Genomic DNA, 27,059 nt, shown 5'->3' on the forward strand with positions numbered 1-27,059 from the left:
GTTATCCAGCTAAATTAATGAATGAGCCTTATCTTGTTATCAGAGACTCCTGTAGGTTTGATTACTACAAAAATCATAACCCAAAGCCAGATCATCCTGCTGTGAATTGGCAAAATCGAGTTCACGTATTTTCATACTGAGGACCACAAATACAAACTGAAAAACTTGTCTTCATTTTGCTCTTACCGGCAAAGTCCTACTGAAGTCCGAATGTTCTTCTATTACTCTCATCCAAAATCTATATCATCCATATTCTGATGAGTCTCAAATTTACATCACAAGCTTGGATTTTTCCTCCCAACTCCAGACTCATGTATTGAAGAATAACATCTCAAATGGTGGTTCCCCTCAATATTAAAAATAGAACTAAACAGTACAAACAATACAGCAACTCCATTTAGGGGTGTATAAATAAGAGAATTAAAAGCAGGATCTCATATATTTGTACATTCATATCATACCAGCATTATTCACAGTATCCAAAAGGTGGAAGCAACTCAAACGCCCACCAGTGGATGACTGGGTGAAGAAAATGTGGTCTATACCTATAATGAAATATTATTTAGCCATAAAAAGGAAGGAAATTCTGGATGAAACTGGAGGACATTATGCTAGGTGAAATACGCCAGTCACAAAAAGATATGAATCTTATGACTTCATTTACATGAGGTATGAGTGTGAGGTTTGAGTATCAAACTCATAGAAACAGAGAGTAGAATGGTGGTTGCCTAGAGCTGGGGACAGGGGGAATAGGGGGCTTTGTTTAATGGATATAGTTTTCTTTTTTCAAGATGATAAATTTCTGGAGGTTAATTGCCCAACAATGTGAATATACTTAACACTACCGAACTGCATACTTAGAAGTGGTTAGGATGGTCAATTTTATGTGTATTTCACCACAATACATTTTTTTAAAAGAACCCAACTTTTGCTTAATTTGACATTTCCTCTTGAGAGTTGGAAATCAATGTTTCTAGTTGAGGATTCGCCTTTCAACAAATGTCAAAGGCTTTGCACACACAGCACACTTGCAGGATGTTTGCACTGGAGAAAGAGTATCTTTTGAAAGAAGTATCTTCCCAGTTCATAGGACCGTGTGTCACACACACAGCAAATGCAGTGATTGTAGAGGCTCATTTTGGGAAATGAACTCAAAGTTAGGATGGTGTGGGAGGTTATTAAACTTCTCACTGAGCCCCTGAACCCTGTGATCCCCAACTCTTAAAGGACTATCCTTCATCAGGTTTTTAAAATTACTCATGTAGTTTTTGTGGTACAAGAGTATGCTCATTCTAGAATGCAAAAATACCTTTAATAATAATCTAAAAGTATAAATTCACAGTGACAAGGGGTTTGCTGTTGGATATATGCTTTCGGCAACAGGCGTCCTCTGTAGGTAAATCTAATTTGTGTCTAATTTTTTCAAGCATTCCTTGTTCATGTTCTTCCTCCCATTTGTATTCCTCCTGCCTAGAAATTACCACGACAGAGATGTGCCCGGATTATCCGCCTTTGCAAACAAAACTTTGAAGCCTAAGGGAGTTATATTAACCCAGTTCTTATTGGCTTCCTCTTTGGAATGAAGTTTGATTACCTTCCTGAACTCAAGAGGTTTAGAGACAGCCCCAGGGAACGTGTGTGCCTATTCTCACGTGTGTGTGTTGATAACCAACAACTGAGTCTACTATATGGTTGGGCAAAGAATCAGTCAACGGCATTTGTGTTCATTCTCTAGTATGTGTAAAATATTTTTAAATTTCAGAATTACTATGCACAAAGAACTGCAGAGTATGGTAAGAATTGTTAAGAAATTTAAACATGAATACATATGAGCAAAGCAGGTGAATGGACGACTTCTACGTTTTGACTGATCCTGGGTCAAGAAAGGAGAGCAGATGTAAGAACCCAAAAAGCAGTTATGATTGTGGTGGCCACTTTAAAGCCTGATCCCTGACACTGATGATGACCAGTTTCTTCTTTTACGGAACTTAATCTAGTTGAAGATTAGACATAGCCATGCATTATTCAGCTTTGCACCATTGGGACCAAAGTTTGTTAAACGAATGGATAAATGATTAAGTTAGTGAATTCGGGAAAAGTCCCACAGGTATGGTAGCATTTAGCATAAGGAGGAGCAGCCCAGTGTCTGGGAGCAGAGCCATCATTCTTGTACGTCGATTTTGAGGTCTAAGAATGTGGACGTTACCCTCAAGACCCACTGTCAGATCATTTATCGTGGATTGGCAATCTGACAGCAGTGTGCAGAATAAACTAGGAGAGAGGGCTTGACCTTTTAAGAAGGAAAGGGCTGATTTTTTTAAAAAGGAGGATCAACTTTAAGACAGATGATATAAGCTCGGGTCAGGCGTTTGAAGTTTGAAGACATGGTGAGAAAAACACGTGGAAACTCCAGCAGGCAGTAACCAGACTTTAGCAGAGATGTTGGTTCCAAGTTGAGGTAGACATTGAAAAGTTGCACCTTTGAGGGGACTCGGAAATGCCTACACCAACCCTTGAACTCCTTGGCTTTTTGCTAGCTGGCAAAGGAGACTCTGATGATGGTGGTGGTGGTGGTGATGTCAGCTAGCATTTCTTGAGCGTGCCGACCGCAAGCGATCTGTATCTCACTGTATACTCACGACGGCCCCAAGATGACAAGGCCGTTTGGTGACTCAAGCCTCTTTTAGCTAATCAGGGCTCATTTCACTCTCTTCAGAACCTACAACGAGTGTTCCTAGGGCGAAGCAGCCAGTATTCAGGTCCTGGCACAGCGCAGAAGCGTGGAGACCCCTCTTTAGGAAATGGCAACCCACTCCAGTTTTGTTGCCTGGAGAATCCCATGGTTGGAGGAGCCTGGTGTGCTACAGTCCACGGGGTGGCAAAGAGTCGGACACGACTGAGCGAGTTCACTTTCACTTTTTCATTTTCCTCTTATTACAGCAGGAGTCTCTGGGAGGCACGCTCCAGGAGCGCCCAGGGCGCTCAATGCTGGTCTCTGCAGCAGCTAGCCCGGTGGGGTCAGAGGTCTTCGCCCGCCAGCTGGCAGCTCCGCAGCTCCTGAGCGCGCCCACATGGAACTAGCGACGCGGCAGCCAGCCTCTCCGCCTCCCGCACCGTCCCTTGGCTCCCCGCCTCCCCCCCTCCCCGCCTCCCCCCCTCCCCGCCTCCCCGGCCCACCACTTGGCGCCTCGTCTGCCGGTCTCCTCGCACCCCGCCCCTCGGAGCCCCGCCTCCTCATCCCCGCCCACCTCTCGGCTCCGCCTTCTCAGCCCACCACTCGGCGCCCGGTCAGCCCGTCTCTCCGCGCCCCGCCCCTAGAAGCCCCGCCCACTTCTGGGCTCCACCTCCCCGGCCCCACACTCGGCTCCCTGTCAGTCATCTCCCCGCGCCCCGCCCCTCGGAGCCCCGCCTCCTCAGCCCTGCCCACCTCTGGGCCCCGCCTCCCCGCCTCCCGGGCCCACCACTCGGCGACCCGTCTGCTCCTCTCCCGGCGCCCAGCCCCCTATCGCCCCGCCCTCCGGGGCCACGCCCAGCTCTGCCGGGCGCGCGCCGGCGCGTGGGTGCGGGGCGTGAGGTTAGACGGCGGCGGGCGGGGGTGGGGCTGGGACGAGAGGGTCACGTCAAGGCGGCGTAGACAAAGGGCGGGCGCGCGCACGTTCTTACGCACGCCTGGGGCTGGCGGCGGCGGCGAGGGCGGGACGGACGGTGCGCGGAGGGATTTGGCGCCCGGAGCCTCGCGCTGGGTGAGTCGTACGCTGCCGGCCGCTTCCTGAAGGTCATGAACCTCTAGCGGGGCTTGGGGTTTGGGCGGGTGCCCGCCAGGGCCTGGTCGGGGGACCGCCGTCTCCCTGCGCCGCCCCGGCTTCGGGAGGCACCACTGCCGCTGCCGCGGTGGGGGGTTCCGGGCGGTGGAGCGGCCCGCCCGTCCCCGCCGCGCCCTCCGTCCGGGGCCGGGCCTGCGCCCTCGCGCCTCCGGCGTGTGTGAGGTCGCGGGGAAGCGCCTTCGCCGTAACGGCTGAGGCGGCCCCGGGATGTCGATTTTCCGCTCTTGGTACCCAAAGGAGCCGCATTTTGCTTTTCTTGGGGATTTCTCAAGCCTCGAAATCCTTGCCTTTCCGTTTTGATTTCACGCCCCGCGAAGCATCCTCTTACCAGAGGAATTAGTGTATTTGCTGGCTTACCGTGGCGCCGAGGGCTTTTAACTTTTGCCGTTGAAAAGTTAGGGAAAATGTACACCGTATGAAACACCACACTTATGTGGAAGACAGCCCCGTACCGGACCCTAGTGCCTCACCGCCCAGGGAAGGTCTCTGTGCCGTGTGGACCTGCTCAGGAATAACTTTATACGGGTCCGTTGAGGATTTCCCTTTCTGGTTCATTTCCCTTAATTTTGGTTGAAGTTCGAGTACCTCTCCTTAGTTCCTTGTCATGTAGATTCTACCTCAAACCAAGAGAAATGGCATGAAAAGCAGTTATCCTTAGACCAAAGATTGTAGAAAAAGAGCCCTGTGTTAATGCCAGTTCGATATTCTTTTCTCATTTTCACAACGGTTTTTTTTTTCAATCTTGTATTATGTAGAATTTCAGACAGAGAAGGAGGTAGAGCAGTGAACCAGCATGTATGCCTCATCCAAACTCACGAGCTCACCTGTGATTGAGCTTGTCTCATCCCCCTCACTCCACCCCCATATCTCTAGGATAAATCCTTGATGTCAAAAGTAGCTTGAGAGTCAGAATAAAAATCTTACTTTATGACTTTGCATTTGGACTGAGCCTACCATTACAAGGCCTTCAACTCAGAAGCACTTAATGGCATTGGAGAAGGATCGGAAAAGACATCTAAAATAATTAAGCACCTGGAGGACAGGTTAAAACAAAAGGTGGGGATGAGAGCTTCCAGAGCATCTTGTCTTAACTTTCATTTCTGATGAGCCCTCAAGGCCCAGAGAGATTCAATGACTTGTCCCGAGCTGCAGGGAGTGTGAGAGGTTGAACTGAGGCTGGAAAAGACATCTCCCAAGGCTGCATCTCCGGAGAAGGCAATGGAACCCCACTCCAGTACTCTTGCCTCGAAAATCCCATGGGCGGAGGAGCCTGGTAGGCTGCAGTCCATGGGGTCGCTAAGAGTCGGACACGACTGAGAGACTTCACTTTCACTTTTCACTGTCATGCATTGGAGGAGGAAATGGCAGCCCACTCCAGTGTTCTTGCCTAGAGAATCCCAGGGACAGGGGAGCCTGGGAGGAGGCCGTCTATGGGGTCGCACAGAGTCGGACACGACTGAAGCGACTTAGCAACAGCAGTAGCAGCAAAGCCGCATCTAGTCTTCCTCCTGTACCCTGCTGCTTGCCTTTGGGTGTTTTCTCTGGAAAAGAGAAAAGTGTGAAAGGGCTGTGATTGAAAACTCTTCTGATGAAGGGCTAGGGTGGGCAAATACGATCCTTTCTGCCAAAATCTGGAATAACGAAACTTTGGGACAGGCCGTAAATTATTTCTTAAGCTAGACTTGGGACAAACTGAGGAGTTCTCATCATAGCTTTGAGGAAACATGGGAAGATGCTGACCTTAAAAGTGGAATTCCAGACTGAGAACGAGAACAAACTTGAAGATTTCGATTACACTCATAGCTATTTAATGAAGCGTGATGAAGAGAAACTGGAAGGATTTTTAGGGGGGTTTACCCTTCGCTTCCCTGGTGGCTCAGACAGGAAAGAATCTGCCTGGAACACAGGAGACCCGGGTTCGATCCCTGGGTTGGGAAGATCTGGAGAAGGGCATGGCAACCCACTCCACTATTCTTGCCTGGAGATTCCCAAGGACAGAGGTGCCTCATGGGCTACAGTCCATGGGATCACAAAGAGTTGGACACGACTTAGCAACTACCTTACTTATACTTGATGTTATGCTCTTCGTAGCATCGAAAACAATAGCGCCCTCCCATAAAACATCCTTCCTTGACATGAGCAGATAAGAATCCAGCACTATGTTTGTTATAGGTTAAACTTTTTTCTTTTAAACCATAATCTGCATTTTCTATCGTACTTTATCCAATAAAGTTTCCTCGTCTCAAATAAGACAGGTAAATTCAGTTACCTGGGCCTTAGGTTTTTTTTACCCTTAAATGCTGCCTGAGGGATGCTGTGAATTCTTGTATGTAGACTTCTCTGAGTTTGGTTATAAGTTCAGTTTGTATGATATGACATAATTGTTTATAAATTTACTTTCAGGATGGACTTTTCTTCTGTGAGTTTGTGACCTAAATACAGTAATTGTCATGCACATCTAGCTTATGGAAATGTGGCTCCAGTGAACAGCATCTGGGTATCTTGGTAAATCATTACTCCTGAAGACATGGGGTGGTTGGGGGGGAATTTTTTTTTTTTTTTTTTTTGAGGGGCAAAGGTCCTGTGTGCTGGAGAATATGGGCCTGGTCGAGCTTGAGCTGTACTGCAGATTTGTTTCTTTAGGTAAAACAGAACCTCATCATAGCAGGCCATTTACGTCTTCCTGTATCATTAGGCTCATGGCGGGGTGGGCACCTAAGCAAGTGTCATCAGTGCCCTGTATAATAACGCTTATTGTAGCATGAGGAATGGATTTTAGTTAGGAGGAGCATTATCAGTTCTTGGGGTTCCTCATAAGTCCTTTAAGGCGCTCTTTCTTATAAAACACGGACATGCACACGCCACCAGCCATTTGGAGGCTGGCCTTCTCTGTTGGGGCACTAAGGCAATGGCACCCCATTCCAGTATTCCTGCCTGGAAAATCCCATGGATGGAGGAACCTGGTAGGCTGCGGTCCACGGGGTCGCTAAGAGTCGGACACGACTGAGCGTCTTCACTTTGACTTTTCACTTTCATGCATTGGAGAAGGAAATGGCAGCCCACTGCAGTGTTCTTGCCTGGAGAATCCCAGGGACAGGGGAACCTGGTGGGCTGTCGTCTCTGGGGTCGCACAGAGTCGGACACGACTGAAGTGACTTAGCAGCAGCAGCAGCATAAGAATTGTTAGGGTGTTTTCCTTCTTATTAAACAGTGAGCTCAAGATCTGCAACTCCAGAAAAGTACTTTGTAAAATGTAGGCATATAGTACACTTCTGTTGACTTTTTAAATAGAAAAACAAACCAAAAAACCAGTGAGGGGACTTAAATCCACAGAAGGTGAATGACTTATTGACGGTCACACAAAGCAGAGAGTAACAGAGCTGAGCGTCCAACCTCAGACTGGACTCCTGAGTCCAGTTCTTAGCCCCTTGCTTTGCACGGTTCTCTTCACACCTCAGAGGACTAGGGAGGGGAAGGTACTATACGTGTGAATGTTTCTCCTTACCCATTGGAGATGTCATTATCTTCAGGGTCTGCCTCAAAAGTTTGTGGTTAGTGCTAAGTAAGAAACAGGTGAAAATAATCTTAATAATTTAACCCAAATTATCCAGACTGTCTCTTCAACATGTAATCAACATACAATCCCTTTGTTAAATTGTCTGTTTTTAATTGGAGAATAATTGCTTTACAGCATCGTGTTGGTTTCTGCCATGCATCAACATGGGTCAGCCATAGGTGTGTGTGTCCTGCCCCACCTCCCACTGCATCTCACCCTTCTAGGCTGTCACCAAGCGTCAGACTTGAGCCCCTTGCATCAGACAGCAAGCTTCCACTGGCTGTCTAATTTTACACGCAGTAATGTATATGTTTCAGTAACATACAAGTTCTTAATGAGATCTTTTACATTCCTCTTTTTTCACCCTAAATCACTGAAATTCCAGTGTCTGTTTTTACAGCTCATTTCAATTTCTACTGTCCACGTTCTCCAGTGCTCAGGGGTTACACGTGGTCAGACAGCACAGAATCACTGTCAACTGAAAACAGATGAAAGAGCGTTTTACGTTCCTGGTAGAATGCAGGTCTGAGGTTAGAGGTTTTTTTTCCGTTGCACTGGGTCTTTATTGTGTGAACGGGCTTTCTCGAATTTCGGTGAGCGGGGCTGCTCCTCGTTGCAGCGCACAGGCTTCTCATTGCGGTGGCTTGTTTGTTGCAGACCGTGGTCTCTAGAGCTCGGGCTTCAGCAGTTGTGGGGCCCAGCCTTAGTTGCTCCACGGCATGTGGAATCTTCTCAGACCAGGACCCTGTCCCCTGAATTGGCAGTCAGATTCCCATCCACTGTGCCGTCAGGGAAGTTTGTGGTTTTGGTCATGAGTTTTTTTTTTCTTTCCTGTTTCAGTGATTTCTCTGCATATTTAGGGTTGTTTCAACCTTGTGGCAAGTTGAACAAAGAAGTCCCATGTTTCACAGATTTTTGTGATGAAATGCTTTCTCATTTTAAGTAAGACTGCTTAGTCGTAGGGGTGAGGGAGCTTGACTTTTAAAAAATGGCTAGTGACAAAACTCAGTAATAAAATAACCCAATAAAAAATAAAGATTTTCACGCTTCACCAGGGAAAACATACAGATGCCCAGTAAGCACACGAAAGATGCTTCACATCGTTGGTCAGGAGGGAAACACAAAACTGTAAGATAAACACCTCACATCCATTAGCCTGTCTAAAATTAAAAAGATCGATCATAACAACTGTTGGTGAAGATGTAGAACAGATGAAACTTTCAGACACTGTTGGTGAGAATTAACACACGGTCCAACCAGTTGAGCAACCGGTTTGGCAGTTTCATCTAAAGCTAAATGCTACCTCATTCCACTCCTGGGTATTTGTATTTACCCAGGAGAAGTGAAAGTGTGTGTCCTTATGTGGCTGGTAGGTAGTGGCTTTATTTGTAACAGTCCCTGACTGGAAGGACCAATTGCTGGGTGAGCGGGTAAAGAAGCTGTGGCCTGTTCTACCCAGGGCAACAGCTCAGCAGTAGGGACTGACATGGGCAGCAGCTGAAGGGTTCTCAAAGGGATTATGCCAAGTGAAATAAACCAGACAGAAAGGTGCTGGAAAAAGGAGGACAGGAAGTTGCTTCCAATTACACATACATTACTCAGAAATCAAAGCACCAATTTTCAAATGGAGTTCTGAGAGCAGTGTTCGGGGCCTTAGAGCCCCAGCAAATCAAATTGTCCTTTCTTCAACTGATGACTCCAGAATAGCGGTGTGTCCCGTATCTTTGTCCTTTTTTTTCTTTTCTGGTGATGTTGCTTTATGTTGAACTTGGTTCCATGTTACTTATTACCCAGATCCAACTCACATGAGGCCTTTCTGGGCAAGGAGAAAGTATTTAGGCCTTAACTGAGGTCGACCTCAGTTAAGACAGTGGCCCTGAAGCTGACCATATTCCTGTCTTCTTCCCAGTAAGTTGAATCATCCTTGAGCCTGACATATCCTGGCTTTGTCTCGGACCATCTGTTTTTATTCAGGATTGCTGTCGGCTGTAAGCGTATCCCTGGATTTTCAGCAGCTCAGGTTTGCTTCACCCAGCAGCTCTGGGCTGCCCATCTCCTTGGAAATGTGTTTACACCTTTCCTCCTGAGCAGCAGCATCCTACTCAAGCAAGTTTCTTACACTCCACTCCTCTGACACACTCGACAGCAGATTCACCCCAGTGTATATTTCCTCTGTGTGCATGCCTTTATTTACCATCACATCAAAATGGGGGCATTTGCTGGTCTGTGACCTGACTGAGTAAATCGGAAAAGTGGATACCTGCCCAGAGCAAAATAGAGCCCAGGGCACAGAAAGACCCCTAGAGGAGGACCCAGATCTGAGATGTAGTCCTGCCTCTCTTACGGGCAGCTTTGCGGCTCGTCTCAATCACTTAACTCTTCCAAGGCTTGATAATTTAAGCCATTAGAAGAGCTTGGATTAGAGTTCTCGGTGATTGACTAATAAAGTCGTGGCTTGCTCTAGCCATCTTTGGGGTTGTAAACGCCTTCCTGCAGCAGTGGTGTCGAAAGCAGATTTCTCCTTAGTGTTACGTCATGGCTTGGGAAACACCTTCCAGAGCCCCTTCTCTGTAGTAACAGGAACCTTGCATAGTAGTAATGATGTGTTTTGAACATTTCCCTTGTTCTAGGCACTGTGAAAGTGAACGGTTTTTTTTGGCAGGTGTTGTTGAACAGAAGCTTAAAGACATTTAAATTATTTACTCAAAATAACAGACTGGGCTTCGCAGCGGGGTGAGTGGTAAAGAATCTGCCTGCCAGTACAGAAGATGAGTTCGATCCCTGGGTTGGGAAGATCCCCTGGAGGAGGAAATGGCAGCCCACTCTAGTCTTCTTGCCTGGGGAATCCCAGGGACAGAGCAGCCTGGTGGGCTGTAGTCCACGGGGTTGCAAAAGAGTCAGACTTGACTGAAGAGCAGAGCACACACATATGCACGCACACTCAAACTAGTAAAGTGATCAAGTTAGGATTCAAATCCTAATGTCTTTCTTTTGATTCCTGTCTGCAGACATTACCAAATGGTCCCAAGGTGGGTAGAATCAATTGCCCCAAGTTGAGAACTACTGCTCCAGTTTATGTTCAATAAGAGTTTTTAGAAGTAGAGTTGCTGGACCTAAGGTTATATGTAATTTAAATTCTGACAGTGATTACCGAATTGTTCTGTGTAGAGGTTGTATCCTTGTGCATGCCAGTCAGTAGTATTTGAGGGTCTTTTCTTTTTTCGCCAATAGGACGGGTTATCAGAAACTTTTTTTGCTGCCTCACTGTGGTTTTCATTCTCGTTTCTTGACAGCTGACCTTTGTCTAGGCTCTTAGTGCTTGCTAGGCACCGTGTAGTAGCTTGTGGTCTGTGGATTTTGTGACATGCTTTGAAATGCCTTCCTCCCCATCCAGCCTCTTAAAGTTTGGTACTTAGTATTGTGGACAGCACCCAGGGTGTCCTCTGATCATAATGAAGTGATCATAGGTACCATTTATTGAGATCTAACGTGCAATAGACGTTGTGCTTAGTATGCTTTAAAAATACACTGTGTCGCCTAAGCACTTACCTTTCATACAAAGGCCTGTCTTGTTTCTGAATGGGTGTTTGACGTCTTCCTCAGCAGCAGGTGTGGCCTCCTGAGGTGTAGGGTGTGTCACAGAGCCCTGGAGAGCTGACAGAAAAGCAGTTCCTGCAGCTGGGAGTCTAGTAGTCCCTGCCTGGGCTTCCCAGGTGGCGCTAGTGGTACAGAACCTGCCTGCCAGCGCAAGAGGCGTGTTCATCCCTGGGTCAGGAAGATCCCCCAGAGAAGGAAATGGCAGCCCACTCCAGTATTGCCCGGAGAATCCCAGCAACAGTGGAGCTTGGCGGGCTGTAGTCCATAGGATCCAGAGGGTCAGACACAACCGAAGCAACTCAGCATGCACATGCCTGGTGATCCAGTCAGAATTGGTTTAGAAGCCTCAATTTAAATTTGTAAGATCCCTCTGTTATTTTCTCTTCCAGAACTTTTTTTTTTTTTAACATATATATAAATTGAAGTATAGTTGGTGTATAATATTATATAAGGTACAAGTGAACCATATAGGGATTCATAATTTTTAAAGGTTATACTCCATTTGGAGTTATTAGTATTATAGAATATTGACTGTATCATCAGTGTTGAATAGGATACCCTTGTAGCTTATTGTATACCCAATAGTTCATACCTCTTAATCACTTACCCTTTTGTTACGCTTTCCCTCTCCCCACTGGTAACCACTGGCTTGCTCTCTATCTGTGAGTCGCTCCTCTTTGGTATACTCTCTAGTCTGTCTCTGACTGACCTTACACTTGGCATAACGCCCTCCAGGTCCATCCACATTGCTGCAGATAGCAGCGTTTCACCTTTTTACGGCTGAATAGTGTTCCATTGTGTGCATCCCCCACAGCATCTTTATGCGTTCATCTGTTGGTGGACACTTAGGTTCCTTCTGTATCTTGGCTATTGCAAATAATGCAGCCGGGACCATTGCAGTGCATAATCTTTTTGAATTACTGATTTTTGTTTTCTTTGGATATATGCCCAAGAGTGAGATTGCTGGATTGTATGGTAATTCTGTTTATAGTTTTTTGAGGAAGAACTATACTGTTTTCCACAGTGACACACCAGCTTACATTCTCATCAGCAGTGTATGAGAGGTCCCTTGTCTCCACCCACGACTTTCTTCTTGTTGACAGTCATCGAAGTGTGAAGTGATGGCTGTGTGTGTGCCTTTTTGTGGAAAATGTGCCTGTAGGTGTGTGTGTTTACCACAACATGCTTTCATACCTAACGTGGTGTGGGGCATGGGGTATGTGCCCTGAGCTAGTCACCCTGAGAACTGAGAAGTGTCCCGTTTGGGGGCTCTGGTTTGCACCCCGGGGTTGAAGAGTCTCATTAGCTTAGAGGTGGACCATCAGCTTCCTGTGATGAGACCACCTTCCCTCCCGAAAGGCTCAGAACTTCGTTCTTCGGGTTTCCTTGGACTGGCTGGACTCCTGGGGGAACGTTGGTCCAAGTGACTCTGGATTTGGCTGAAAGTGGGGGAGGTGAAGAGAAAGAGTAACTATTGCTTTGAGCTGATGACTTCCGCTGCTTCCTGTCAAGGAGTTGCAGTTCTGTTGCCTTTCCTACAAGAACATTTATCTAGCAACTGGTGTGATAGTTCTGATGTGAACAGTTTGCTGTACTTCCAGAGACTGGAGTCCGTGTTGAGGGGCCTTAAGGCACCAGCACCTCTGGGTGTAATGGCAGCTCCGGGATCCAGCAACATGTTTGGGGGCCCGTTTGATACCCACAGCTTTCTTACCTCATCCATACTTCTAAGAATCCACAGGAGGATTGTTCGGTGTTGGCCACAGAACTTGTTTGGCTAGTTGCTGTTCTGTGTTCTGGAGTCTGGTACTCTGGGGTGGAGTCTGGGTAGGGGGCTAGGGACAGCGGGGCAGTTCACTGCCTCTGAGGGGAGGAAGGAGCATTGGGGTCAGGGGTCTGCAGGCTGCTGCTGTGAAGGGTCGCCTAGTAGATAGCTGAGGCTTTGCAGGCTGTGGTCTTGTCACATTATCCTTTTTCTTAGGACTGTCAATAAAGATGTAAACACTGTTCCTAGGTCATGAACCTTATCAAAACTGCCTCAGATTTGGCCCAGGGACCTGGTGTGCCCACTTCTGAACTAGGTGAAGTAATTAGTTTATTGCTAAATGTGTTTACTTTCATGTTTTGAGGACATGAACCCAGAATAACCTTGGGAATTCTCAGTTGGTTGTGGTCCAGAGTAAAGAGATCTAAGCTCTGACTTGGGAAATCAAAGTCACCCTGCTGTCTGTCACCTTGGGCCCATGGACGTCAAGGTGATCGTGGCTTAGGTGACAGCAGCTATCCCCTGGCACAGGGGTTGGGGAGTTGGATAGAGATGCGGCCCTGGGATTAGGCTGGAATTTGACAGGTTTAAGGAATACAGTGACTCAGCAGATTGACTTGATTTTAGTCTCAGAAATAGATCTAACTTCCTGAATGTCCTTTGGGACACTGTTAGAAATCTGGCGTGTACCAACAGCTTGACCAGTTTATAGAAATAGGCAAACAGGTTTGTATCTTGGATTCTGAGAACACCAAATTCTGCTACAGGAATGCAGATTTGTCTTGTGGTTTCTCCCTGGTCACAAGAAGTTCTACGCAACTGGCCCAGCATGGAGGAAGTGTTAGCATAGCTCGGGGTGTTTGAGAGAGAGGAGGTCCTGGGGGTTACAGAGCGGGGCTGGGAAATGGGCGCGCTTGTCCACGTGCCTCCTCCGCTGGCTGCAGCCGTGCAGCCCCAGGCAGCTCCCCCTCTCCGCCTCTTTCCCTCACCTGTCCACAGCAGGGCTGACAGTAACGCCACCGTAGGGCGCGGCGGGAGTTCGGTGAGGACGGCCTGTGGAAGGTGCTTACTGTATGAGCTCAGTGTCCGTCTTGGTGGTGTTGCATAAGCGTTAGCGATGACCATGTGGAAGCGGAAGTGGAGGACCACTGCCCCTGAAACAGCTGGAAATCACCGATCTTTTCACTGTCTTAGTTTCCCTGCCAGGGCTGTGGGACGTGGCGGGAGCGGTTAGGGGTCAGGGAATGGGGTCCGGGTCTCCCCCGCTGAGTTCCCTAACTGGTAAAATGGAGAGTACATATTGACAGGTTGTGAAGTAACATGAGAAAGGCCTTTGAGCTCTGTACTGCAGTGGGCAGGACTCACAGTGAAGTCAGGCCCCTGTGCACTTGTCCCCTTGCTTGAACTTTTAAATGTACTGGAACCAAGCCAGAAGGAGATTAGTGTGAGGACAGAAATGTTTGCCAGAGAAAAGTGAGAGGATGCTCCCCCATTTGGAACAAGGGACTGTATTAAGTGAAAAGCCAAGAAGGCTACATCCTGTAAGGTTCCAATTAGGTGACATTCTGGGAAAAAATCTAACTGGAGACTGAAAAGATCGGTGATTTCCAGGGGTTGAGGGCAGGGAGGGATGAAAAATCAGAGCCCAGAGGATTTTTAGAGCAGAAGATACTCTGTACGCTACTCTAATGATGGGTACATAGCACTGTACACTGTACGTTTGCCAAAACCCTTAGCATGTACAACCCCAAGAGTGAACCCTAATGTAAACAGCCTTTCTAATAAAAGAATGGACGGAGCGTCCCTGGTGGTCTAGTGGTTAAGAATCCGCCTGCCCATACAGGGGACACAGGTTTGATCCCCGGACCGGGAAGGTCGCACCTGCTGCAGAGCAACTAAGCCCGTGCGCCACAGCTCCTGAGCCTGGGCACAGAGCCCTCGAGCCAGGCGCTAGTGAAGCCCGTGCGCCTGGAGCCGTGCTCACAGCAAGGGAAGCCGCCGCTGCTCACTGCAGCCAGAGGGAGCCGGAGCACGTCAACCAACACCAGCTTGGCCAAAACCAGAAACAGAATAATAAATCTTAAAAAAAAAAAAAAAGTGGCCAGAAAGGCTGGAGGAGTTATCTACCAAGAAAATGTGACGGTATCTTGTAAAACTAAACTGTGCTTCTGGGAATTCCCTGGTGGTCCAGGGGTTAGAACTCAGCACTTCTACCACAGGGGCCACAGGGGTCGATGCCCTTTCGGGGAACTCAGATCCCACAGGCCACGCAGTGCAGCAAAAAAAACCCTGTATTTCCCAAGTCAGAAGTGGAAGACAGATACGGTATATTCTCACATAAATGTGGCGTTCAGAACATATGCACTTGCAGAAACAGAAGAATGGTGGTTACCAGGGGCCAAGGGGTAAGACAAATGGGGAAATGTTGGGCAAAGCGTAAATACTTACAGTTTTATGAAATGAGAAAGTTCTGGGATAGTGATTACAGTTAAAAGTTGTTGAGAGGGTAGATCTTACATGGTCTCACCACATACACAGAAAAGGTGACTCTCTGACTAACACTCTGCTGCTGCTGCTAAGTCACTTCAGTCGTGTCCAACTCTGTGTGACCCCATAGACGGCAGCCCACCAGGCTCCCCCATCCCTGGGATTCTCCTGGCAAGAACACTGGAGTGGGTTGCCATTTCCTTCTCCAATGCATGAAAGTGAAAAGTGAAAGCAAAGTCGGTCAGTTGTGTCCGACTCTTAGCGACCCCATGGACTGCAGCCTACCAGACTCCTCCATCCATGGGATTTTCCAGGCGAGAGTACTGGAGTGGGCTGCCATATCAAATCCTGCTTTGGCTCCGCAGAGTTGCTCAGTGTTAATGTGTCGGTTTTGTCAGTTCAGTTCAGTCACTCAGTCATGTCCAACTCTTTGCGACCCCATGAATCGCAGCACACCAGGCCTCCCTGTCAGCATCACCAACTCCCAGAGTTTACCCAAACTCATGTCCATCGAGTTGGTGATGCCATCCAGCGATCTCATCCTATGTCGTTCCCTTCTTCTCCTGTCCCCAATCTCTCCCAGCATCAGGGTCTTTTCCAGTGAGTCAGCTCTGCATGAGGTGGCCAAAGTACTGGAGTTTCAGCTTCAGCATCAGTCCTTCCAATGAACACCCAGGACTGGTCTCCTTTAGGATGGACTGGTTGGATCTTCTTGCAGTCCACGGGACTCTCAAGAGTCTTCTCCAACACCACAGTTCAAAAGCATCAATTCTTCGGCGCTCAGCTTTCTTCACAGTCCAACTCTCACATCCATACGTGACCAAGGCTATGGAAAAACCATAGCCTTGACTAGACAGACCTTTGTTGGCAAAGTAACATCTCTGCTTTTTAATATGCTATCTAGGTTGGTCATAACTTTCCTTCCAAGGAGTAAGCGTCTTTTAATTTCATGGCTGCAATCACCATCTGCAGTGATTTTGGAGCCCCAGAAAAAATAAAGTCTGACACTGTTTCCACTGTTGCCCCATCTATTTCCCATGAAGTGATGGGACCAGATGCCATGATCTTTGTTTTCTGAATGTTGAGCTTTAAGCCAACTTTTTGTCAGTAAATCAGGGGAAATAAAAACAAGAGTTATTTTTTTCCGTTATACCTAGATTTCCTTTTCCCCTGCAATTCCATCTCTAGGAGGTTATCCTGAAAATATATTTGCACGTGCATTTTGTATGCTGAATCACATAGACAGGTTCATTGTATTGTTTATAACAACAGAAGGGTAGAAACATTGGTGTCCACCCTCAGGAGAGAGCTGTTAACCGATTCACGGAGCATTCTTACAGCTGAGAACTGTGCACCTGTCTACAGGAAGGGAGCTCCGTTGGTATGGAGGCAGCACTGTCCCAGGACGTGTCGAGCCAGGAAATAAGACAGAAAGCAGTGTTCAGCACGGGCCCTCCTGCTGCCTGGGTGGCTGGGGCAGGAGCGATTCCTAACGGTGTCCCAGGGTGTGCGGGAACGTCTCAGGAAGCATCCGGAGTGTCCTAATGTTGGGGCTGCTTCTGCGGCCCAGAGCTCCAGGCAGTGGGGGACAGTGAGGAGGCCCATCTTCTCCTTGGAGTGTGCCCTCTTTATCTCTTGAAAGGTGTCTTGTGTCCATATATTTTCCTTAATTCATTTTTTAAATTTGAGGTCTCTAATGATTTTTTTTTTTAATTGAAGTATACTTGATCTATGGTGTTGGGTTAGTTTGTGCTGTGCAGCAGAGTGACTCAGTTTAAGCATATACATACATCTTTTTCATATTCTTTTCCATTATCGTTTTATCAGGACACTGCATATGGTTCCCTGTGCTGCGTGGTGGGATCCTGTTTGTCCATGTAGTGGTGGACAAACCACTACATGTAATGGTTTGCATCTGCTGAGCCCAGACACGCGTGTGTTTCCTATTAGAAAAGTGTGAGTGGCCCCAGCGGTACTTAAACCATCGGGGTTGAAACCTGGATGAAACGCCTGCGGTTTTCGTCCACGCCCGCATGTGCTGCCTGTGTGCGCTGCCTGGTCCCCTCGACCTTGGGGATGAGAGGAGCTGGCCCTGGCCCTCGGCCCCCACCCCCAAGCGCAGGGCGCCCTCCCCTCGGTGCCGTTTGTGTCGCATGCCTGACGGTGTTTCTGTCTCCTCCTCCAGCTTCAGCAGCATGTAAGCAACTTCCTGCCAAGACCCCAGGTCACCGCCGAGAAGAGGGCCTGAGGGAGGAGCATCCAGAGGAGCCCAATGCCAGGCGTGCCTGGGATCACACTCCCCGCGGGCAGTATGAGCCATTCCCTGCCAGTGCCTCTGTGCCCCTGGCAAGGCCTGTAGCTCTCCAGGGCGGACGGTCCCAGGAGCGGTGTGCCAGGAGCCCCCAGAGGAAGGATGGAGCCAGATGTGAACACAGTTTTCAGCTTATGAAGGAGTTTTAAGGAAAACAGTTATTTAATTTCCACTTATTCACGTTCACAAGACTTCTGTGGGAAGTGCCAGCGAGTCGCACCTCCCCACACCCACCTCTGGAGTTATCAGGCTTTTTCTGGCAGCATGTTGAACTCTTCTTGGTACTTCTGGCAATGACAGACCTTCAGGACAGATTTATCTGCTAAATGCTCTTGGGCAGGAGATACAGGGAAACTTCTGGAAGCAGTGCCAGCGGAACAGAGCCCAGAGTGCGCCCGGGCCACCCACTGGCTGGGCTGCCCCACCTGGCCTGAAGACTGAGCCCGCCCCGTCTGCCTGCAGCCTGTCTCCTCCAGGGAGGCCCTCGGGGCCCCCTTCAGCTCTCACCCTCTGCCCAGTCTCCGTTCCAGCCGTCGAGGGATGCGAACTTGGGAATGGAGTTGGCCCTCCCCAGCCTGGTGCTGACGGAGAGGACCATCTGAGGCCAGCTTTGTTCGCGGGGAGGAGGGCGCTGGCCTGGCCTGCATCCCCACCATGTTCCTGCTGCTGCCTTTCGACAGCCTGATTGTCAGCCTCCTGGGCATCTCCCTGACGGTCCTCTTCACCCTCCTCCTGGTTTTCATCATCGTCCCCGCCGTTTTCGGAGTCTCCTTTGGTATCCGAAAGCTCTACATGAAAACTCTGTTAAAGATCTTTGCGGTGAGTATGCTATCTACAAATGGTTGCTTCCCCAAGGAGAGAAGTGCCGTTAGCCAAAAAAAAAAAAGAGTTGTTTCTGTCTGGTTGATTGTGAGCTCTCAGAGGGACGTGGAGAGTGTTGGTAGAGTGCGAAGGAAGTGGCATTTTGAGCAGAAAGGATAACTAACATGAGCTTGTGAAGCCGCAGCAGTCTTTTCCTTTGAGCTCAGGTACTGGCATGTTTGGTCCGTCTGAGCAGAGGGACCACACCTGGCCTGTATGTTTCAAAAGGAGGGACTTAGAAGCAGTCACTGCAGGACGCCGCCTGTGATTATGTAACAGATGCTGAAAGTCAGAGCTGCTGCTAGCGTTTTCCCTCACTGATAAGTATGGGAGGGTCTCTTTTCTGTTTCAAACATTTATCTTAAATAGGTTTTTAGACGTGAGGCAAGAAGAAGTCACAGAAAAGGGCATTTGAAGAATTGTGCTAGTTTCTTTAAGACAGAGGAGAAGAAGAATATTTCCCAACATATGTCAGAACCTAAGTAGTTAGACCGCTGAACAGAACTGGTCATGGGGTTAAGGAAATGGGCAAGAAGTGGTATTTCCTGGAAGTTGGTCTGTGCTGTGAGCTTTTCAACATCTCTTCAGAGGTTTGGTAATTGATGAGCAGTATCTGTTTTCAGTAGTCCCCAGATCTTCAGCTATTCTTTTCCACGGCTGAGACCATGTGTGATTGGGGAAATGCACTCGTAATAGTGAAAAGACTGCAGGTGTATTTGTTCAGGTAGTATCTTATAGTTCAGAATACTTTCACTTGCTGTCCTTTGGTTCTCTGTAGTTCTGCAGTGGACCAGGGTGTCTTATCAACGATAGATTTTATCAGTGAAGAAATAGTGATTCAGAAAGATGAAGTGAGCCAGATGAAATGCTCCATTACAGCAAAAAATATTTCTACATATATTATTGAATCTTGTGTTTCGATATTTAATGTTTGTGTAAGAATATAACTTTTTCACATTTAAAAAATTGAGGTGAAATTGACACTACAGAAAATTAACCATTTTAAAGGGAACAGTTCATCGGCGTTTCCCGTAGTCACAGGGTTGTATGACTGCCACTCTGTGAAGTTCCACGGCCTCTTCATTAGTCCAGAAGGAAACCCATGTTCATTAAGCAGCTGCGTTTCTGTCTCCTCCCCGCAACCCCCGGCATCTGGCAACCGTGAATCTGTGGTCTGTCTCTGGATTTACCTGTTCTGGGTATTTCCTGTTAACGAAATGCTATAAAACGTGCTCTCCTGTGAGTGCTCTTGTGCAGCGTAACTTTGTAACACGTGTCAATACTTTGGTCTTCGTGGCCGAGTAATATTCCACCGTGTGTTTGTACTAATGTGCTCATCCACTCCTCCACTGATGGGCTGTTCTCCACCTTTAGGCTCTTGTCCGTAGTGAGCTATGGTGTGCTTGTACTTACTTGAGCACTCGCGTTTGGTACGAAGATTTCTGAGCGCTCCATATGGTCTCTGGGGGTGTCTGCTACTCAGAGAATGCTCTGAGACCAGCAGTCAAGTGTCACCTAAGACATTGGAAATGCAGGCCTACTAATTAGCATCTGTACTCCAAGAAGCCCAGGTGCACAGTAAAGTTTGAGAAGTGGCAATCTAGTCAGTCATTAGTATTTGTTTTACTTAATTATGAAATGTAATCTTCTTGAACTTTAGTCCAAGAAAGTCTTCAGTAGAACCCAGGGTTCCTGTGAACCAAGTAACTGCCCACACCCACTTGCTCCTGGAAACCGTGCATTGGTATGGAGCGAGTCAGGCAGCTGATAGCTTCACGGTCATGGCAAGCTTTTATTCAGGTTTATTTAAGCAAGCATAGACCTACGGGAATCCTTATTTTTAAAACAGAAAAATAGGAATAATCAGATCAGAGTCCTTTTGTAGTAGCTAAACTCTTAAAATTTGGGTCACTTTGGGTGAAGAAGACCTAGAATCTGTGTACATTCCCTATTCCATTTTGAAAACGTCTCCTCAAATCAGTATTTTAAAGTTCCATGGGACAGGTATTCCTGAGCTGTCAGAGACTGCTGACCACATCTTGAAAATTACTGGAAATGGAAGTCGTGTATGCGTGTTTGTGTGTGTGTGTGTGCACGCTCATTGGTGACCTCAATATTTCAGATGTCAGGATCTCAGTTTGTACCTTGTATTTCCTGGAGGTGTGTGTCAGGCACTCGGAGGGTTCTGGGTATCCCAGGGCTCCTGTCCTGTCGAGCTTCCTGGATGATGACGACCACTTGGCTGTGAGCCCAAGTAAGGGGTGGCTGAGGAAGGGCTGATGTGCACCAGCAGGGGCAGCAGGCGGTTCTGCAAGAGTGGTCCTTTCTCACCATCTGAGCAGGGTTGTTGCTCTGATTTGATCTTGGTGGACATTAAGAACTGAATGCCATTTTTATCAGCAGGAGTGTGAAATACAAGTTGGATTTGGCCAAACTGATTTTAGATCTTGGAAATCCATCTGTGTATCCATGTATACATCTAAAATACACCTGAACTTGTGGGTGCTTTTAATAAAGACAGCACCTTTAGTTGCCTTTTTTATCATCTTCATCCCTTCATAAGCTGGGGTGCTCTGTGTGATTTTGCAGTTGGAAGGAGGCTTAGAGATCATCTTCATTTTGTGGGTCTCTTCCTAACTACGCATCTGAATCACCTGGGGAACATTTAAAAAATAACTTGTTTGGGAGCACTCGACTACCCCCTGGAAATTCTGGTCTAACTGGTTTTGGTGGGCATTTTAAAAAAGCTCCCCCAGTGACTCTTAACATCTACCATCGTGAGGTGGAATCTGATTGACTTCCTCCAGAGTGGGACCCTGCCGTGGTGAATGTTTCTAACCTACAGAACATGGTGGCCTTGGCTCTGTGTGACCTGTGAGGTTAGGGTGGAGCAACAGCACAGCTCCCATCTGACTCTGGAGACTTGCCCTGGAGCCCAGCCGCCACGCCACGAGGAAGCCCAGGCCCCGTGTGGAGTTCTGGCTCCCAGTTCTGGGGAGGCTGTGTTGACAGGCTGATGGCACCAGCCACCACCCTCGGGAGCCCACGGGCCTTCGTGGAGTTTCAGCCCCTGCCTTCAGCCTCCACCAGCCCATGCCAGACCCTGTGCGGTTTGCAGATTCAAGAGCAGAGTCAACGGTGGTAGTGTTTTAAGCCAGTGAGTTACGGGGTGGTCTGTTCCACAGCACTAGATAAGCAGACAAATAACAATAGTTTTGTGTTACCTTTTGGTTGTGGTAATATTTTATGGCAGTCTTAGCAGCCTGTGCATATAATTTTATGTCTACATTTTCTTTTACAATCTTATCAGCCAGTTGTTTTGCACATTTTACTAGATAATCTTCATAAAGATGAATCAAGCTCTTGTCTGGTAGCCTGCACAGTGTAAACACCGTGCTTTTGGAGGACCCGAGTCGGTGCAGCTGGTCTCCCATGATGGCTCACCTCTCCGCATACCTTGGTGTCCCTGCCCGGGGGCTGGAGGGATGCGTAGTTGGTGTCTTTCCTCCTGGAGGACAGCTTGCAGGTCCTGTTAACACTGAGTGGAAATGCTTTAGTTTTCTTAATGTTTGAGCTTCAGGTTTATTACACAGCACAATGGTGGTGATATTGTTTGGGGTACAATTCCTAGAAGTGGACTTTGAACTCAGTTGAGAATGATTTGGGAAAGGAGTGAAGAAAGTCTGTATATAAAGGAGAAATATAAGGGTGGGAAAATGACTTGAGGTTTTTGCCCGATGTGAAGGGATTGACCAGGTCAGAGGAGGCGGCTGTCCTGTGCTTTGACATCAGGCTGCACAGCAGAACTGGTTGGAAACCAGTGATGGAGGTGAGCAGGTCAGAGAGGCTGGACAGGCGGCGGCACTGTGGTGGGTAGGCGCGACCCTTTTGACGGTTTTCTTACCAACTGTGAAACTTGACCTAAGTCCTCAGACCCGGCAGTCTGCTTCCTCCAGGGAGTGGGAGCGTGGTGCATGCCTCCTTCACGTGGTGCAGGTCCAAGAGGGGATGTGTGTCAGCGGTACCCCCTTCCTGCCCCCATGGGAAGGGTGATTCCAGTGTGACTGGGGGGAAGTAGCTCAAAGGACGAACGGAAGGAGGTGAGAGAGAGATTACGGCAGGGAGGGTGCTCAGAAGTGGTTTTGGAGACCTTGATGAAGAGAAACCTTGGTCATTGGTGAATTAAACCCAGTCCTTATTGACTGCCTACTAAGTGCCGCACAGCACTTGATCAGACTCCGCTGCCCCGCACGTCTGGGTGGATTCTGGCTTCTGCCCTCCGAGGCAGCTATAGTTGAGTAGGAAAGACTGATGTCTGCCTACAGAACCGATTCAGAATGTGATACCAGTTAAAATATGCAGGTAGGGATGAGCTCTGATTGCAGGAGTTGGGAAGGTACCGTTTCATCTAAGATTTGGCATTTGAATGGATTTACAAAGGAAGCAGCGCTCTAGGAATGCAGTGGGTAGAGGCGAGAAGGGGCAGTCTGGTTTAGAGACAGCGCCTGGTTCAGGAGAGGAGAGCCATCGGGTTCCTGGAGGGGCTGAGGTAGCTTATAAAACCGGCTGTTCTTTAGGCTTTGAGAAGCCATTTTAGGCTTTGAGAAGCCATTGAAAAGCCCCTGAAGGCCCAGGCCAGGGGATGAGACCAGTGTGCGTCATTTGGCTTGGAGGGAGGAAGGAGCACGGTGGGACCTGTCGCACCTGTGTAGGTAAGAGAGGACGGTGGTGGCCTGACTCAGGCAGCTGGGGAGGAAGTGTCCGGGGTGGGCTGAAGGACTGGGTGGACAGATGGGCAGCTTGGGTATCCCAGGAGGAGGGTGGGTGAGGGGGGAGCACGGTGGGGTCCGGGCGTGTGCATTTGCCTCTCCCTCTCACACCAGATGTGAGGGCGGAGGGGTGCAGACACGTGGTCGCGACCAGCAGGTGATCGAAACGTGAGGTGTGAAGTCAGGATTGTGAATTTGATGGCAGCTACCAAGTTATTCCCTCATAGCTCAGTTGGTAAAGAATCCGCCTGCAATGCAGGAGACCCTGATTCGATTGCTGGGTCAGGAAGATCCTCTGAAGAAAGGAAAGGCTACCCATTCCAATAGTCTGGCCTGGAGAATCCCTTGGACTGTATAGTCTGCGGGGTCGCAAAGATTCAGACACTTTATCACTCACTGAGTGATTCTAGCCAAAGCAGGGATGGAAGAGAGACTTGTTAAAAGATGCTATCTCTGCCGGGGAAGTGGGAGAGGGTGGGGTGCTGGGAGCCTGGCTTCTCTGGGGGCTGATTCTTGGGCATCCACAGTCCAGTCGGGGAAGGTGCGGTGCGGGCCGGCTGGAGAAGAGGGGAGGTCTCACTGAGACGAGGCTGCAGGGGCTGTCTGGCCTTCCCCGGGTGCTGGGCTTCTGAGCGGCAGCACAGCAAAGTGACTAACCAGCAAAGATGCACCCGTCACCCCGCCCACCTTCTAAGGGTCTGGCCTGCCTGACCTGCCGAGAGCTGTCTTGGGTTTGGTTGACAGGGCAGCCTGTCTGTGTCCCTAACAGTCTCTGTACAGGAGAAGCTGAGAAGGGAATAATTAAGTAACGTGACCCTGAACAGGGACTCAAGTGGCATGTTGGATCAAGGGAAGGAAGAGGAGATTTTGGGGAAATGAGCTCTGGACCTGGGGTTCTCACTTTCATTCTGGATATCTGCACACGCTACTTCTTAAAAGTGAGGCTCAGAGAAGCCAGGCGTGCCATTCTCAGATGGTGCTGATGCCAGCACCCCTCCCAAGTCCCTGCGCCTGGCGAAGCAGCGGTCACCGGGTGCCGGTCCCAGGCGGCCCCCGCCCCACCCTCTGCCCCACTCTGCTGACTTCATCCTTCACACAGACGCATTTTGTAATGTCCCCGAAGTTTGGAAAAGCAAAGCTAGAAGTACAAAGCAGGAGGACAGGGGGATGTTTACCATGGAGCCAGAAGCCACAGGCTCGCCGAACCAGCATCTTTCCAGTTAAAGCAGAAACCACAGCCTTCTGGAACTTTGCATCCTAAGTCGGTGCTCACAGATGTCTGTTCTGGTGCTCCGGTGGCCTGAGGGCATGTGCTCCCTACCTGTTACAGTCCAAGCCAGGCGTCAGCACCGAGGTTCTTTGACTCGGGCTTCAGCACCGAGGCAGTCTGGGCCAGAATGGAGACGTTCTGGGCGATCGAGCTGTGTCTTTGTACCAGGCTTGCCCCTTAATCGCCTCTTCCCTAGATGGCATTCCCAGATGGGAGTTCATCTTCCTGCACTGCAGCAGTTACATTTACATTTTCTTCTAGAAAAAACGTCCCCCGCGCCAGAATCCATCAGGGGCTAAGAACCTGACGGGTCATGTGCGTTTTCCCGCCTCAGACCTTAGCGTGGGTGGCTCTGTAAGCGGCCCGTCTTCTCTGGACCGTGGCATCTGAGAGGTTTCCACACGCGGTCAGATTGCTGATGAGGCGCACGCTCTGCTGCTCGCTCCGCCACCCCGCTCACGCTTCAGGCTCTGCCAGCAGGGTCTCACAAAGGCTTTGGGCTCTATGGATTCCGCAGCATCGTGGAAGGACAGGGTTCTTCTCTCTCTTGCGTAACTGTGGAGACAGAAGTTTGAAAGGACACCTTTAGAATGGCAGTTCTATGTCCTTGCTCGTCGCCGTCCCGTTGCTGGGCAGGTGGGAGCTGGGGTGCTCGCCCCTCCCTGCTGCTAGTAGGAGCCGCCCAGCCCCGGGTTCTCAGGTGGCACTTAAAAGGGTTCTGATGAAGGGCGAGGGGAAGAGAATCTTCCCTGCAGTCCGTGTTATTTTATTAAAATGAGGGCACTGGGGGTTTGCAGTTTCCGAGTCTGTCACACACAGCCTCTCGTGTCCTCGTGAAGGGGAGGTTGATGTACCTTCCTCCAGTTTTGTGGATAAAAAAGACCAGCGTGATGGGATGAATTGCTGAAGGCACACAGAACTCTCAAACTTGGGATTCGAACCTAGTTTTTTTTTTCAACGCTTTTTTTTTTAATTAACACTAAGCTACTTTCAAGCTTTTTCTGTCAAATTGTGGTGTTTCCCGTTAGAGATTACTCAGAGGGTGAATGGACAGTCCACATATACATAATATTTAAATCTTTTATCAACTCAAAAGCTAAAATCGTTGCCTTCTTGGAATAACTTGGGAGGTAGGCAGTACCTTCCCAGACGCTTGGCTTAGCAGTTGGTGAAGAGCTGTCGTTTGGCAGAAACGAAGGAACCAGCGGGGTCTGTGGACAGGCGGCCGGCGGGCTCCTTCGTGACCCAGGAGGCAGAGGGGGCGAGCCCCAAGCTCTCCTGGCTCCTCAGTTCGCAGCTCTTGACCGCCAGCGACGAGGCTCTCAGTCCAGGTCATCAGGGACAGGTCTGCCCGGAGGAGAGGGCTCCGAGCTTCCCCAGAGCCCTCGCTCCCGGGTGCAATCTGATCTGGGGTGACTGGGCTTGAGGCTGTCACAGACTGGAAGTGGAGGAGCCCCCTGAAAGGGGAAGGGGCTCACCCTATGTGTTGCTGTTCCCCCTGCAGTGGGCTACCTTGAGGATGGAGAGAGGAGCCAAGGAGAAGAACCACCAGCTTTACAAGCCCTACACCAATGGTAAGACAGGGCCCCGGCGCCCCCCTGACCTCCACTCCACCCCTGCTCCCTGCAGCAGGCAGGGAGTATGCCCTGGGCATTTCTGATGCCCTTCTCCCAGCAGACCACCTGATGAGACTGTTCTGTTGCAGGAATCATTGCAAAAGACCCCACGTCACTAGAGGAGGAGATCAAAGAAATCCGCCGGAGCGGGAGCAGTAAGGCCCTGGACAACACTCCCGAGTTTGAGCTCTCGGATATTTTCTATTTCTGCCGGAAAGGAATGGAGACCATCATGGACGATGAGGTGACCAAGAGGTTCTCGGCAGAGGAGCTGGAGTCCTGGAACCTGCTGAGCAGGACCAATTATAACTTCCAGTACATCAGCCTGCGGCTCACCGTGCTGTGGGGCTTGGGCGTACTCATCCGCTACTGCCTCCTGCTGCCGCTCAGGTGAGGCCCGGCCCCCACCCCGTGCTCTCACTTCAGAGGAGGGTGGTGGGCGGAGTCCTCCCATTGGCCAGGCAGTCCGGCTCTCGGAAGGGCGCTTGTCCTTTAGAAGGGTCCTGGGTTGTCTGCGTAGCAGACAGAAATAAGAAATAGTTGAGTTTCTGAAAGACAGATCGCTTGTCTGGACGGACTAAGCCCAGGGACGGGAGCCCGGTGTTCTTTGTGGCCCCTCCCCGGGCCTGGCTGGTCCTTTGCTGCAGCCTCCTCTCCAGGACAGAGGCGTATTGATCCCGGGCCTCTGTGCACAGGCTGTTCTGAGGAGGCCTTGCCGGCTGCTGGCACCTTGGACCCTACTTCCTGCTGCTTCACGGAGAAGCTGTGCTTTTGCCAGGGGTTAAAGCCAAGGGGAAGGGTGAGGCTGCAGGACAGCAGGTGCCTGAGGGCAGCACGGCCAGCCGTCGGCTGCCCTATCCTTCTGGCCGCTGCCCAGTGCCTGAGGCGGGGGTGTCAGTCGGCTGAGAACCAAGTCCATGGCACCCTGTCTTGGGACAGTGAGTGGCCCCGGTTCCCCTCTCGGCGGGAGCCCCGTGTGGGCCAGCGATGGCATCTGGCATTT

General features: G+C 49.3%; 1 protein-coding gene across 2 annotated transcripts in view; it reads left to right on the forward strand.

Moving 5' to 3' along the window:
- Positions 1-3,661: 3,661 nt before the first annotated feature.
- The window catches only part of GPAT4 (glycerol-3-phosphate acyltransferase 4), a 30,909-nt gene continuing 7,511 nt past the window's right edge, over positions 3,662-27,059 (forward strand). Inside the window, exons 1-3 of one of the 2 annotated variants that reach the window (XM_059882196.1) lie at positions 3,662-3,743; positions 25,945-26,014; positions 26,146-26,446. In XM_059882196.1, coding sequence (XP_059738179.1) covers positions 25,960-26,014; positions 26,146-26,446 — 356 coding nt within the window. In that variant the 5' untranslated portion in view covers positions 3,662-3,743; positions 25,945-25,959. 2 annotated transcript variants of the gene reach the window in all.

The sequence above is a fragment of the Bos taurus genome, chromosome 27 (genome assembly GCF_002263795.3).
Source record: "Bos taurus isolate L1 Dominette 01449 registration number 42190680 breed Hereford chromosome 27, ARS-UCD2.0, whole genome shotgun sequence".
In the NCBI taxonomy this organism is placed as follows: Eukaryota; Metazoa; Chordata; class Mammalia; order Artiodactyla; family Bovidae; genus Bos; species Bos taurus.